The sequence below is a fragment of the Chenopodium quinoa genome, unplaced genomic scaffold (genome assembly GCF_001683475.1).
Source record: "Chenopodium quinoa cultivar QQ74 unplaced genomic scaffold, ASM168347v1, whole genome shotgun sequence".
Classification (NCBI taxonomy): Eukaryota; Viridiplantae; Streptophyta; class Magnoliopsida; order Caryophyllales; family Amaranthaceae; genus Chenopodium; species Chenopodium quinoa.
Genome location: NW_018742810.1, coordinates 1,052,976 through 1,068,273, shown reverse-complemented (window position 1 = coordinate 1,068,273; position 15,298 = coordinate 1,052,976). Strand labels below are relative to the sequence as shown.

General features: G+C 45.0%; 1 protein-coding gene across 1 annotated transcript; it reads right to left on the bottom strand.

Annotated features, from left to right (window-relative positions):
- Window positions 1-13,842: 13,842 nt before the first annotated feature.
- On the bottom strand, window positions 13,843-14,895 carry LOC110725077. The gene has a single exon (XM_021904548.1). The coding sequence runs from the start codon at window positions 14,893-14,895 to the stop codon at window positions 13,843-13,845; it is 1,053 nt and encodes a 350-aa protein (XP_021760240.1).
- Between the last annotated feature and the right edge of the window lie 403 nt (window positions 14,896-15,298).

The window sequence follows — 15,298 nt, the reverse complement described above, 5'->3', positions numbered from 1 at the left end:
CAATCAGCCCAAGGTTAACCTAAACCTAGATTGGCACGTTTCCCGAGGTTATAAATACCTCCCTTAATCCTCATTAAGGGAGATTACGCAGATTACACACATTAAACTCTCTCACCTAGAGAGACCCAATCACTTTAATTTCCGCATTAATTACTCCTTAATCAAGTATTAACTTGACCGTCGGAGGCGGATCTCCAATCATCCGGAGCATCCGTTTGTTTTGCAGGTACAGGCGTCCGGTTCCAGTCACGGAATTGTAACTCTCCCGCAGGACATCAGAAAACCCCGAAACATTTTGGCGCCGTCTGTGGGGAGAGTACTTCTGAGATGGCATCCACGTTTGTACCGGCTTCTGAAGAGAGACGTCCCCTGGACGACCCTCTAGTTCAGTCGGACCACGATACTGAGAATGAATTTGAAGTTGAAGCTCACACAGCTTCAGATGGGACCCTAAGGGCCCGACGTACCCGTCATACCGAAAGGAGGGAACGGGAACATCTTCAAACTGGAAGCGAGCCAGCAGGCGCACCGCCTGTTCGGCAGCAGCCGACTGATGGGTCTGCTCCCATCACAAGGAACGAACTCATGACCTTCATGAGGGACTTCAAGGGAGAAATTCAAGAGTTGATCAACAAGAAGCTGCCTGCTCTGGACAAGGAGCAGTCGGCTAAGAAACCCTCCACTTCACGGAAGAGGAAGCCAGTTCAAAGGCGAGAGGCGACCCCTCATCCTAAATCTAGGAAGTGGGAGCCACCTGCCCTTGATTTCACAAAATACCGTTTTCCTACTCCAGGAAATAGGAAACTTGTTCGTCATATTCAGGCGGACGGGTCGAGGAAAGCATACACAGACGCTCGGCTATTGCTAGAACAAAAGAAGAGTGACCGATTGTCAGAGTCGGCCTCTACTTCAAACTTCCAAGACAGTCTGCGAAATACCTCGAAGAGGCATACTCAGTCGTATCATGAGAGTCAGTCAGGCGGCACCTCCCGTCAGTCCGGCTTTCATAGCGACCAGGCGGTACCAAACTTACCGTTTGTACCGCAACAACAATATTTTTTACAGCCACCTCCGTTTGGTGAACATGCAGCAAAAAATGTCCAACCTATGGACTGGCAGCTACGGTTGCTTAGACTTGGTGAACAGCCGTCGGCCTTCTCCAAGGAAATTACTGAAGCCGCTCAGCCGACCAAAGTGAAAAATGTATTAGTAGGCGCCTATGACGGCACTACTAACCCAGAAGACCATCTGATGGCATTCACCAACCTGATGTACCTTCAAGGGTTGGATGATCCCACTTGGTGCAAGTGTTTTCCAGCGACTCTCAAAGGAATCGCACAACAATGGTTCGGCAACCTGCCGACTGGTTGTGTAAATAACTTCAAGACGCTTGCTTACTTATTCACCTCCAACTTCGCCATGAACATCCCTGCGAAGAAGACGACCCTTGATTTAGGAACAATTCAGCAGGGCGAGAAGGAGGGGCTTCGTTCTTACATCAGGCAGTTTAACCTGATGAGAATACAGATTCAAGGGTTACCGGATGAAGTAGCCTATACTGACTTTTTCAGAGGTCTCAAAGACGGGTCGACCTTCAAATTTGATTTGGTCCGAAAGAGGGTGGCGACTCTTCAAGAGGCCTTGATTGAAGCGGAAGCCTATATACAGGCGACTGATATTTGTAGTACGGTAAAACAGTCAGACGGGAAAAGGTCCGACAAAAGAGAAGGACGACAGAAGCAGTCGTCAAACAAAGACGAGAAGAGAAAAGAGGTCTGGGCAACTGATTCCTCTAAACAGCCGTCCCAGAAGAAGAAAAAAGAATTCAAACCATACTCCCCAAAGTATGTGTTTAACAAGGATAGCCAATTTATCCTAAAGGAAATCAAGGGACGGATCTCAATTGAGAAGCCGGTCCCCATGAAGGGTTCTGCAAACAATCGGAACCAAGAAAAATTCTGTGATTATGATGAAGATGTTGGTCATCACACCAATGAATGCATCAGTCTCATGCGGTATCTGGACCGCCTGGCTGAAAAAGGTGATCTTGACACTTATGTCAAGAAATCTACGAGGAACACTTCCTCAAAAAAGCAGTCGACCAAAAAGAATCAACAGGCCGACAGCTCCGATACAGATGATGCAGTCGTCTACACCATTGCAGGCGGCTTCTCAGGAGGCGGCCCCACTATTAGGGGCAACAAAGACAATATCAGACGGTTAGATGTAAATTCCGTTCACCAAGAACGACCCTCCAAATATTCATTTCCTGAGATTGTCATCACTGAAGAAGATCTAGGAGGGGTAAGAGGGCCGCATGACGACCCTATCGTTATTGAATGTAAAGTGGCCAACCAGAGAGTTGGCCGAATCCTCATAGATACCGGAAGCTCCTCATATCTCATCAGTAGCAAATGTCTGTCGAAACTAAAATATCAGACTGATTGCATACATCCGGCATCCCATCCTTTAGTAGGGTTTGGAGGAGGAGCCGTCCACCCAGTGGGACGAGTGGATTTACCCATCCGCCTGGGCGAAAAAGGGGAAGGACGACACATGGTAGTCCGGTTCCTGGTAGTAGAAGAACTCTCGGCCTACAACATGATTCTGGGACGACCAACCCTGAATAATTCCAAGGCTGTTATAATCCTATCTCTTATGTTGCTCAAGTTTGAGAGGGATAATGGAACAGTCGCGTCCCTAAGGGGATATCAGAAAATGGCCCGAGAGTGTTATCTCTCGGATGCCAAGCCCACTGTTATGGCCACTATGTCGAGCGATGGAAAAATAAACCTTGACAATGTCAAGGAGAGTGCGCCTGTTCAAGAAGCAGGCGGCAAGAAGAGAAAGGCATCCCAGACAGGGGCCGCAAGAAAAGACAGAAAATAGCAATCATTGGCAGAGGAGCGGTCGGATGAATTCCGCCCTCAGCCAGCTGGTGAGCATACGGACCTGATGTTAGATGACTCGCGTCCTGACAGAACAATCAAGGTTGGGACGACTGCTCTAAGGGACCTGGGTGACGACTTTCACAAACTATTGAAAGAATACAAGGACATCTTTGCATTCGAAGTCCATGAAATGCCAGGCATTAGTCCTGATCTGGCGGTACATAAACTGGCCGTGGATCCGAAAAAGAAGCCGGTACGGCAGAAGAAGCGGAACCATGGCGAAGAAAGAAGTCAGGCGGCAGCCGCCGAAGTTAAAAAATTACTTGATGCAGGGTTCATTCGGCAATGTTACTTCCCAGACTGGGTTGCAAATGTGGTGCTTGTTAAAAAGCCGAATGGCACCTGGAGAATGTGTGTAGACTACACAGACTTAAACAAGGCGTGCCCCAAAGATAGTTACCCTCTGCCTAAAATTGATAACCTGGTCGACTCAACAGCCGGCCATGCTTTGATGAGCTTTATGGACGCCTACTCTGGTTTCCATCAAATTCCTTTATGGGAGAAAGATCAGGAGAAGACGGCCTTCGTCACTGATCAGGGGTTATACTGTTACACGGTCATGCCGTTTGGTCTTAAGAATGCCCCGGCCACTTTCCAGCAAATGATAAACACTGTGTTCTTTGATCAGATTGGGAGAAATGTCGAGGCATATATTGATGATATGATTGTCAAGTCTAAACTTCAGAAAGATCATCTGTCGGACCTCCGAGAAACTTTCGCCACACTCAGGCGGCACCATGTCATGCTCAATCCCAAGAAATGTGTCTTTGGAGTTGAGTCTGGGAAATTTCTCGGATTCCTTATCAATCAGAGAGGAATAGAGGCGAACCCTGAGAAGGTGCAAGCGGTCATCGACATGCAGTCGCCTCGTACCATCCGAGAGGTTCAGAAGTTAACAGGTTGTCTGGCGGCCTTGGGAAGATTTCTAAGCCGATCAGGCGACAAATGCCTATACTTTTTCCAGGCAATTAAGAAAAAGGCAAGGTTTGAATGGGGGCCGGATGCTGAGGCGGCCTTCCAGAAATTGAAAGTTCACTTGCATTCCTTGCCGAGGCTGGTCAGCCCCTTGCCCAAAGAAGTACTCTACATGTACCTGGCCGTCTCTGATCATGCGTTAAGCGCTGTTCTCCTTGCTGAAAGAGACGGCTGTCAGCTCCCGGTCTACTTTGTCAGTCATGTACTGAAAAATGCCGAGTTGAGGTATCCCTTAGTGGAGAAATTTGGTCTTGCACTCTTCATGGCTGTTAAAAAATTGAAGCCCTACTTTTTGGCACATGCAGTCGTCGTGTATACAGACCAACCTATCAAGCGGCCACTGACCATCATGGAGTCGTCAGGCCGAATGATCAAATGGGCCATAGAAATACAGAGCCTCGAAGTTACTTTCGAGCCTAGAAAAGCAGTGAAGGGGCAAGCCTTTGCTGACTTTATTGTTGAGATGACTCGTCCTCCTGACTCTCAAGTTACAGACCAAGTCTGGAAGGTATATGTGGATGGAAGCTCTACTTCAAATGGTTGTGGAGCAGGAGTCATATGTCAGTCGCCAGAGGGCGACAGGTACGAGTATGCTTTACGCTTCAGTTTTCAGGCCTCAAACAATGAGGCAGAATATGAAGCTTTACTAGCCGGAATCCGCATGTGCAAGGCAGCAGGAGCAAGAAAAATAGACGCCTGTTTTGATTCACAATTGATAGTGAGTCAGTACAATGGCGAATACAAAGCAACCCATCCGGCCATGATCAAGTATTTACAGGCAGTCCGACAAGTAGTCGGCTCCCTTGAGGATTTCCATCTGACCCAAGTGCCGAGATCTGAAAACAACCAGGCGGATGCACTTTCAAAATTAGCATCATCCGCCTCCTGTGATACTCCTCGAACTGTTTTTTGGGAAGTAATGGAGAGGAGAAGCATTGAGGAAGAACCTATTGGAATCTTAGACAGAAGCTCAACCTGGATGGATCCAATCAGGGCATATCTGACAAATGGTACCCTGCCGGATGATCATCAACAGGCGGCAGCACTGAAAAAACGAGCAACCAGTTTTGAAATAATAAAGGGAGAACTTCACAAAAGGGGGTACCTTCAACCCTTCTTAAAGTGTGTTACTCCAGAAAAGGGGCGAGAGATACTGGACGATCTTCACTCTGGTTACTGTGCTTCCCATATAGGCGGTAGGACGCTTGCTCAACGGGCAAGGCGGCAGGGCTACTTTTGGCGTACTTTAGAAGCAGATGCGATGGAGATGGTGAAAAAATGTGACAAGTGCCAAAGGTTTGGCAAACTAATTCACCGTCCGGCTACTGACCTCACTACCATTCATAGCCCACTACCGTTTGCTAAGTGGGGCATGGATATTCTGGGTCCATATACGCCTGCTACAGGCGGAAGGAGGTACATACTTGTTGCCGTCGACTACTTCACTAAATGGGTAGAGGCGGAGGCTGTAAAGGGAATCAAGACGAAGGATGTAATTTCATTCATTTGGAAAAATGTCATCACTCGGTTCGGGGTTCCCATGTCTATGGTTTTTGATAATGGTCCCCAATTTGAGACGCCTGTTCTCAAAAGTTGGTTGGGTGACCAAGGAATTGCACACTACTTTGCATCTGTCGGCCGTCCACAAGCAAACGGCCAGGTAGAAGCCTTAAATAAAATCATCTCAGACGGTCTCAAGAAAAAGATTGAACGATCAGGCGGCCTATGGGCGGATGAATTACCACATGTTCTCTGGGCCATTAGGACGACTGAAAAAGGGGCGACTGGAGAAACTCCATTCCTCCTAACTTATGGTGCGGAATTTGTTCTTCCAATAGAACACTACGAGCCGACTCTTCGAGTAATGCTATATGACGAAGAGGCAAACTGGGAAGTCATGCGCCTGGCATTAGACTCACTTCCTGAAAGGAGGGGCAATGCTGTCTTGCGCCATGAAATTTACCGCCTGAGAATGACTAGATCATACAACAAAAAAGTACACAGGCGTCCACTCAAAGTGGGGGACTTTGTACTTAGAAAAATGGAAGCTGTTGGAAGGGCTAATGAGTCTGGCAAACTAACTCCCAACTGGGAAGGACCCTACCGAATCTGTGAAGAGGTCAGGGACGGTACCTACCGTCTGGAAACACCAGACGGCCAACCGTTGCCTCGAACTTGGAATGCAGATAATCTTAAGAAATATTTCTTCTGAATGATATAAATAGTCAAGGGCTACTTGATAAAAGTTTGCATACTTAATATTCAATTTTGTACTAAGAGGGGCACGCCTACTAACAAACAGTCGGCTACTCTCCATACTCAGTTTTCATTTTTACTTAAGAGGGGCATGCCTACTGACAAACAGTCGGCTACTCTCCATGTTTAATTTTTATTCTTACTTAAGAGGGGCAGGCCACCTATACATTTACAGTCGCCTACTCTCCATTGAGTATTTCACTTTATCATCAGAGGGGCATGCCGTCTGTACCTTTACGGTCGGCTACTCTCCATTGAGTATTTTACTCTATCTTCAGAGGGGCATGCCGTCTGTACCTTTACAGTCGGCTACTCTCCATTGAGTATTTTACTCTTTCAGAGGGGCATGCCGCCTGTACCTTTACAGTCGGCTACTCTCCATTGAATATTTTACTCTCACCATAGGGGCATGCCGTCTGGATATATAGTCGGCTACTCTCCATAGAAGAGGGCCGACTGGTTCCAAAGCACACAGCCACCCCCCTTATACTTAGCTAAAAATGATCAGGGCCTGGCCGACCCTGTGCCTAAACAGGCGGCTACCCTCCTCTTAGCACCTACGTTCACCAAGAACTAACCAATTCCACAAGCCGAATGATCAGTCCATGCGCCAAGCCAACTGATCCAATCTCTAAACTAATTCGACCTGTCCCAACATCATAGCAGGCGTCCGGCGGCATCCCTCCGGATGAAATTCGTCGCAGAGAGCAGCTCCCTTTTGGGTGGAACATTGCTCTATAAACTAATTACACGACACCTATACGACTGTCCCCAAGGGCAACCACGTAGCCGTTTTTGAGACAAGGATAACTCTATCACTAACCAAACCAGTGGTAGCAGTTGGCATCTGAGTCAGATGACCGCCTGTATTACTTGGGATAAATGCAGGGGGTACCTATTGAGTTAATAGCCAACAAACATTGGCGAATCAAAAGGTTCAGCCGGCCTCCGCCGCCTGGTACCTTTACTACTCAAGCAGGAGTGACGGCGACTGAGTAACACCAAAGTTAACTCATAGTCACTCTCTCAAACTTAGTATGGAGCCTAAAAGGTATGAGTCGTCCGCCTGTTTTTAGCAAACAGGGGCTCTCAACCACTACTCCTGCTAGGTTAACAACCTATGAGTTAAAAGCCAACAAACATTGGCGAATAAAGGGGAACAACCGGTACCCACCGCTTGATACCTCTACTACTCAGTTACTTGGCGACTAGGTAACAATCATGTTTACTTGGTCACTCCTTAAAAATTTAGTATGAAACTAAAAAGGTGTTCATACAGCACCTGTTCACACTAGATTAAATATGGCGGGAAACAGTCGGCCTAGACGGCCTAAAGTCTCTAGCCTAAAAGCATGACAAGTAGGAAACAACTTTCCTACTTGGTTAATTTTACAAATGACAGGACCGCCTGCCTAAAGGGGATCCAGTCTTTAAAATGGTTCGAATACCGATTGGATAAATGGCCGACTGATCGTCTAGCCTGGAAACAGACAACCAGTCGTCCAGGGGCATAGGCGGCGTGACTAACTATCCGTACCTGTCTGCAACTATCGGCCACGTAAAACAGTCGGTATAGTGTACAATTGGATATCAGAATATTCAATACTTAAACAAATTTGAAGCAAAACATAAATATTCATTAAAAAGAAGCCGGTCATTAAAGACCGGCAAAATATTCAGAGCCCCGGCCCCCTGGCCGGGTAAATACAAACAAACGGCACGCAGGCCGTGGAAAGAAGACATAAAGCTTAAGAAGGGGGCAGATCTTCAATATTAGCAGCTGCCGCCTGGTCAGCACTCTTCTTGCTGGACTCGGCTTCAGCTGCATCCGTCTTTGATGCATTACCCCCAAGCGGCACAAGCGCCACTACCGGCTGCTCCTCCTCCTCCAACGCCTCTTCCTCAGCAGCCGCCAGGATCTCTTGATTATATCTATCAGAACACTGGCGGTACGTTTTTTCCCATGAGGCAAAGTCGGCATTGGGGAAGAGGCGGCCCCAAGTCATGCGCTGGATTTGAGCAGAGTCTTCCATCATCTCCCGGACCAGCTCTTTCTTTTCTTGCTCGGCCTTTTCCGAGAGCTCCTGAGTAAGACTCTTCTCCTTGGTCACCAGGCGTACCTTTACGCTCGCCAAGGATTTCTCCAAGGTTTCGTATGAGGACATCTTTTGGCGAAGAGGTCTCAGCTCGGCCTTGAGGTTGTTTATGGTCGCCTCCAGCTCGCTATTCCTCTTCTGGGCCGCCTCTAACTGAGCCCGGATAGCGGCGGTAGCCTGCGCCTGATAATAAAGAATATCAATGGTCAGAACTTCATTTTGGGCAATTTGAAACATTGCCTTATCACAGTCAGAGGCGGCGATAGCTTTTGCAGCCTTTACCTCTTTGTTCTTCCGGTCAAGCGGCTTGCGAAGGCCGTTCACTCGGAGCAGGGCCTAAGTAAAAAGGGGAACATGCGTCAGTTTCCAAACAAAAAAGAAAACAGGCGTCCTGGAATTCAAATACTCAAAAATATGCTAAGTATACCTCAGCAAGGACCCCTGCAATCCCGTCTAGGTCAAGGGTGCCGACACCCCTGACCGCCTCCCTTTCAGCTGGAGGAACGACCTTGATCATAGACTTGGCCACCTCGACCAAGTCAGGCTCCTGAGGGCCGGCAGCATCAAGCATAAACAAACGGATTAGACCTAGTAAAGAAGGGAGCAAGTCTAAAATTTACAAGGATAATTTCATACTTCTAGGTGGCCCACTGGAGTTTTAGAAGAAGTGGCCGGCTGTTTCTCAGCCGCCGCATGTTTCCTGGCAGAACCAGGAGAGCTCGCAACAGTCGTCCTCCGGGCCTTAGGGTCCGGCTGTTGGGAAGAAGAAGCTCTTGGAGCGCCCGTCTAAAAAAGAAGAAAAGAGTCAGTATATTGATAGGCCGTCGTCGAGCCTACCAAAGATAATAATTCCTATCTTGGTCTCACTAACAATAGTAAGGGTAAGAAAGGGTCGAACCCAAGAGAGGCGTTGAATCAACCACCGAGTACTACCGTTTAAATAAGCTAAACGAATTCTAAATTGGGTTGGTTTTTAGTAACTTCTTCTAACACAATTCAACTAAGCTAAGAGGAGGTTAACAATATTAAGAGGAATCTAGGGCTTGGGTTATACCACTCAACTTCATCACAAATCACAATTAGCATGCAACAATCAAGGTAAATTAATGGGATAAATTAGGGGAAGTCATCTAAAGCACCCAACTACTCTCTCAAGCTAGAGGGATTACTTGAATCATGAATACGACCTACTCTCGTGGTTACATAGCATAAAACAAGTGTTAAAGCATAATCACGATGACATAAATATTCCCTTGACCGGTAATCCCTATTCTCATGGCATTTCGGGTCAATCAAGCATAAGGGAGCTAACTCAAGTTCATCTCTCGATCCTTCGTTGAGAAAGCTTGGATAAATAGTTCTAGCAATGGCCATATAAAAGAACTAAGCAATTAAACCACTTAAGCTCAACTAATTAACATCCCACAACAACCAAATTAGCACATACAACAAGTAATTAGTGACTACATTGAGGGTTTTGCCCAAACCCTAGAATTTAGACTACTCACAATCCATGGGGGTTAAAGCAATTAAAGATTTCAAGCAATTCATGAACAAATTCAAACTAAGGATTAAGCTAATTAACAATCCAAAACATGCAAGAACTAGCAAATGATTAACAACAAAGTAAAGAGAAGTAGAAAAGATGAGTAAGAAATGGTTACTATGAAGCTTCAAGGTGAGCAACAATGGTGGATTTTGTCTTCTACAATGATTGAATTTGAATAATTCCAAGCTAATAATTGAGAACTAACTAATGATTTGAGAATTTAATGTTCTAAGACTACAAACTAAGAGAAAAGCTCTGAAAAACTGCCTCCCCTACAAATGAGCTCTAAAGGGGTATTTATATGACCCCCAAATAAAAAAGACGGAGAAAACAAGGAAGGAGTTCGACTGCAGGTCTGCACGGACGTGCCAGATTTGGCACGGCCGTGCAAGGCTAAGCACGGCCGTGCCAAGTTTGGCACGAACGTGCAGAGGGGGCAGAATTGAGGCAGAACGTACTGCTAAGAATCGAGCAGTTCCGCACGGACGTGCAGATATTGGCACGGACGTGCAGCTACATCTGCACGGACGTGCTTAATTTGGCACGTCCATGCAGGCCTTGGAAGAATGTTCTGAGTTTCTGGAGCACTTCTGCACGGACGTGCAAAGTCTGGCACGGTCGTGCACCCTCTTCTGCACGGACGTGCCAGATTTGGCACGGACGTGCAGGCCTTGGCAGCTTGCTGAAGCTTTCTGGAACCTCCTGCACGGACGTGCAAGGTCTGGCACAGCCGTGCAGGGTCTTCTAAACCCCTTTTTTTCATCTTTTCTTCTATAATGCTCCTTTCCTTGGCTTCTTTCATCCATCTTCTTGCTTCTAACCTCGGCTTTGTATCCATGGGCTCCATTTGGTCGTTCTTTTGAACCTAGAATCTCAACAAAAACACCAACAACCCGTGAAGCATAGGATACACAAAAATTGCATAATAATAGAGTAAAAATGAACCAAAACGCAATTTATATCAAGTAAACTAGGTTCAAAACACCCTAAAATCGTATCAAATAGCAAGTTATCAAATCCCCCCAAGCTAAGCTTTTGCTCGTCCTCGAGCAAAACAAAAATGTCAAACCAAAGGAGGAAAACAAATTGCTAATCATCAATCCAAGGAGAGGCAACAAGGGGGAAGCATACATAAACAAATCCGCATGGTGACAACCATCATCACTTTTAGCACAAGTGAGAAGCAATTTAAACCTCTATGTCGCCTTAGAGGACGAGTTTTTATCTCGTGAGGGTTTCCAATGAGTTTGCCCCACAACTCACGCAGACCACAACAAAACTATCAAACTACACAAGTTCTGATGTTATTATCACCCAAGTCAACTCATCGAGATATAAATCGCAAGCAAGACAAATGAGCGACTTTCAAGAATTACCAATCATACAAATGTGCACATGAGTTGGGGGTAAAGAGGAGGACTAAGCAAGATTGCACTAGGATACTTCTTTAGACCTTTTACTAGTTCATTAGAGCACACCTAGATATTCCAAAGTTGTAATGAGCCCTCTTTCGGTTATAAAATCTCAAAATGCTAGTCCACCTCCCAAAATGCACACCCAAGGCCCCTTAATTACACTCTAACTCGGGAATTTCACAAGAAACAATAAGCAACAAATTCGACAATGTGTGGGAGGCATCCACAAGTTGACCTCTAAAGAAAAGAAAATAAAAATTTTGAGAATTTTTGGGGGAGTTTTTTTTTTTGTTCTCCCTTCTTTTCTATTTATTTTTTTTTCTCATTTTTTTTACATTATTGCCCTCGCCTCTTTTAACTGTGAGCGGCTCTTTCTTTATTCGAAACGTGTGGCTTATTATGCCACTTATTACACATAATACAAGTATAACCAATTCCCTAATAGAGTTTCATTTCGGGGAGGAAAGGAGGCACATTAAGGGCACAAGGGACCGCAATTCAATTCAAACATAACCTACTTGAGCGAATTAGACAATATCCTATACTGGGTGTGCAATTGAGCATTCATTGACTTTCATTTCATATACACTAATGCAATCAAGATTAATAGACCTCTAAATGACCCCATCTCTTGCATACACCCTTCTAAGAGAACTAGTACTCATCGCTCAAGAGTCAAGCAAGAAAAACATATAAGCATTGTCATTTGAGTCTCAACCTTGGGAATTTTTTTCATTTTTCAATTTTTTCATCATTTTTTTTTGAAGAGAAAGCGAAAATATTCACATTACTAACTAGAGAGGGAACACTAATATTCACATGACAAGAGGTTTGGATTTCAAGGAAGCTAAATTGGATTAAGGGCCTTGGATATTAGGGAAATGAAACAACCAAAACAAACGCAACCAAACAAACCAACATGTCAAGAAGGCATGCAAATGACTCCCCCCAAGTTATCATAAACATTGTCCTCAATGTTAAGCAATAAAAGCTCATAAAAAAAAAGGAGAAAGAAGACTAACTCAAGGATCGGGTCTTCTTCGACGCTTGAACCTCCTTGGTACCTTTGTTCCTGTTGGTTGTTGTTGGAAGACATGCACTTTGTGCTGTTTTTTTTTTTCTTTTCTTTTTTTTTTAAGTTAATCCACTACAAAAGTATTCGGGTTGCCTCCCGGAAGCGCTTCTTTAACGTCACTAGCTTGACGACATTGCGCTATCCAAAATTAGGGAGGGTCAAGGCACACCTTTTTGACCCATCTCATTGTTCCCACACACTTGCCATTTTCCTTAGGCAAAATAATCACATTGCTATCATCACTAGAAATGCAACCAAACATATTGTCTATCAACTTGATCTTGTTTTTCTTTTTCTTCTTGGCCCTCTCTTGCTTTTTCACCTCCGGAGCATGAGTCGATTCATCTTGTGACTCCTCCATGTCTTCTTTCAAAATATTAACCAAAACATCAACCCGATGAACTTGTTTAACCATGGGGTCATTCAACGTTTCCGGAAATGAGAAAGAGATTCTTTCATGCCCAACATGTAAGGTAAGCCGCCCTTGTTTCATGTCAATATTAACACCCGCGGTTTTCAAAAAGGGCCTACCCAATATGAGAGGAATTTTGAAATCCTCATCCATCTCCATGATTACAAAATCACAAGGCACAAGAACCTTCCCCACTTGAATTGGGATGTCCTTCAAGACTCCCAATGGGACTTTAACCGAGCGGTCGGCTAGTTGGATTGACATTTTGGTGGGGCTAATCTCCCCAAGATTTAATCTTTTTGCCATAGAGAGAGGCATAAGGCTAACACTAGCCCCAAGATCACACAAAGCATTTGTTGATTCAAGATCTCCAACCTTAACTGGTATAGCAAAACTACCGGGGTCACCAAACTTCTCGGGAAGCTCATTTTGAGGAATAGCACTTATCTCCGTTGGAAGAGAGATAGAATCACTCTCCTCAAGCCTACTCTTGTTAGAAAGAATATTTTTCAAAAACTTTGCATATGTAGGCATTTGAGACAAAGCATGGAGAAGTGGAATGTTTGATTGAAGTCCTTCCATTTCATCAAGGAACTTAGAAAGTTTCTCATTTAGCTTCTTCTCTATCATTCTATGAGGGAATGGAATATGAGGCTCATATGCTCTCAATGGAGCTTGACTCTTCACTTCTCCCTCATCTCTCTTTGAGGCACCCTCATCACTCATTTTTGACCTTCCTCTCGCCTCCTCACTCACTTCATTTTCAAACTCACTTTCATCTACCCAACTATCTCCCTCATCTCCCTTTTTGGCAACATTTTCTCTCATAATTGGAGTTTCATACCCCCCTTCCATAATCAAGGTGATTGATTTCGCTTGCTCTTTTGGATTCATTACCGTTGTGCTTGGAAATTGACCACCGGGGTTAGAGGTGCACCCAACTTGTTGTGCAATTTGAGATAATTGACTTTCAATCATCTTATTGTGTGCTTGGAGTTGTTGAATTGAGCTACTAACTTCCCCATTGATCTTGATTTGTTGGGTCATGAAGGTTTCCAAAACGGATTCAATGTTGGATTTTGGAGGAGGAGGGGCTTGATTGTATTGGGGTCTTTATTGGACATTGTCTCTTTGATTGGGGTGGCGATAGGGAGCTTGTTGTTGTGGAGGGGGTTGATTGTAAGGAGGAGCTTGGTTGTAATTGTTTTGAGGAGGGGGAGCTTGATTGGGTTGTTTCCACCCAAAATTTGGATGTTGTTTCCAACCTTGGTTAAAAGTTTGGGAGTAAGGATCATTCCTACCAAGTGAAGCCACATGCTCCGTTGTAGTGTTGCAATAGGATGCCAAGTGGTCATTTCCTCCACAAGTCTCACAAGACATGACTTGTGGGGAGGAGCTACCGGGCACATTGTTCACTTGATCTAGCTTTCGAGCTAACATATCAACCTTTGAAGCAATAAGATCTATTGCTTCAAGATCATGCTTACCGCCCTTCTTGGGTTGACCTTGCCTTTTATCACCTCCATAAGCATAATGCTTAGCCACTTCCTCAATCATTTTGTAGGCCTCGTCAACCGATAGCTTTTTAAGGCTACCTCCGGCTCCCGAATCAAGGTTGGCCCTTGAGGTAGGAGTAAGACCATCATAGAAGCTTTGCACTATGATCCATGAGGTGAAACCGTGGTGAGGGCATGCTCTAGTATAATCTTTGAACCGCTCCCATGCTTCACTCAAAGTTTCATCAACCTCTTGGTTGAAGTTTGTGATCTTCCGTCTTAATTCAGCGGTTTTCTCGGGAGGGCAATACTTCCCAAGAAAAGCTCTAGTCACCTCATCCCAAGTACTCAACGATCCCTCTTCAACCATTCTCAACCAATGCTTTGCTTTGTCTCGAAGGGAGAATTGAAACATGTGCATCCGAATAAACTCTTCCGAAATGTTGTTTTGCTTGATAGTTGTACACAATTCAAGAAAGTTGTCCAAATGAGCAAAAGGACACTCATAAGGACTACCCCCAAATTGATCGCTTTGAATCATGCGGATGAGTTGAGGTGAAAGCTCAAAGTTGTTTGCATTCGTGGTGGGAAGACGTATGCCACTCCGAAGTTGGAATGCGTTGGGGTGGTCATAGTCTCTTAACAATGGTTGAGGAGGATTCTCTCCCATGTTATCTTCTTCGTTAGCTCCAAAAACCTCTTCCGGATCGGAATCCGAATATACAATGGAAAACTCGGGTGTGCCTTGCAAGAGTCTCCTCACGTTTCTCAAAGTCCTATTTAGCTCTGGATCAACGGGAATAAGCGGTGATTGCTTACTCTTTCGTGTCATGCAAAGTCAAACAAAGCTAAGAAAAACGTTAGCAATGACTATCGCAAGTTAAACACACATAAACAAAAATTAAGGTAAGAAAACTACTATACATATACACACATCTAGTCTCATTCAACAATAATACATTCAATGTGACTTTGCCTCCCCGGCAACGGCGCCAAAATTTGATAGGCCGTCGTCGAGCCTACCAAAGATAATAATTCCTATCTTGGTCTCACTAACAATAGTAAGGGTAAGA

What these genes read in the sequence shown, in the direction of transcription:
- LOC110725077 (XM_021904548.1), bottom strand. Translation starts at nt 14,895, where the DNA reads ATGGGAGAGAATCCTCCTCAACCATTGTTAAGAGACTATGACCACCCC.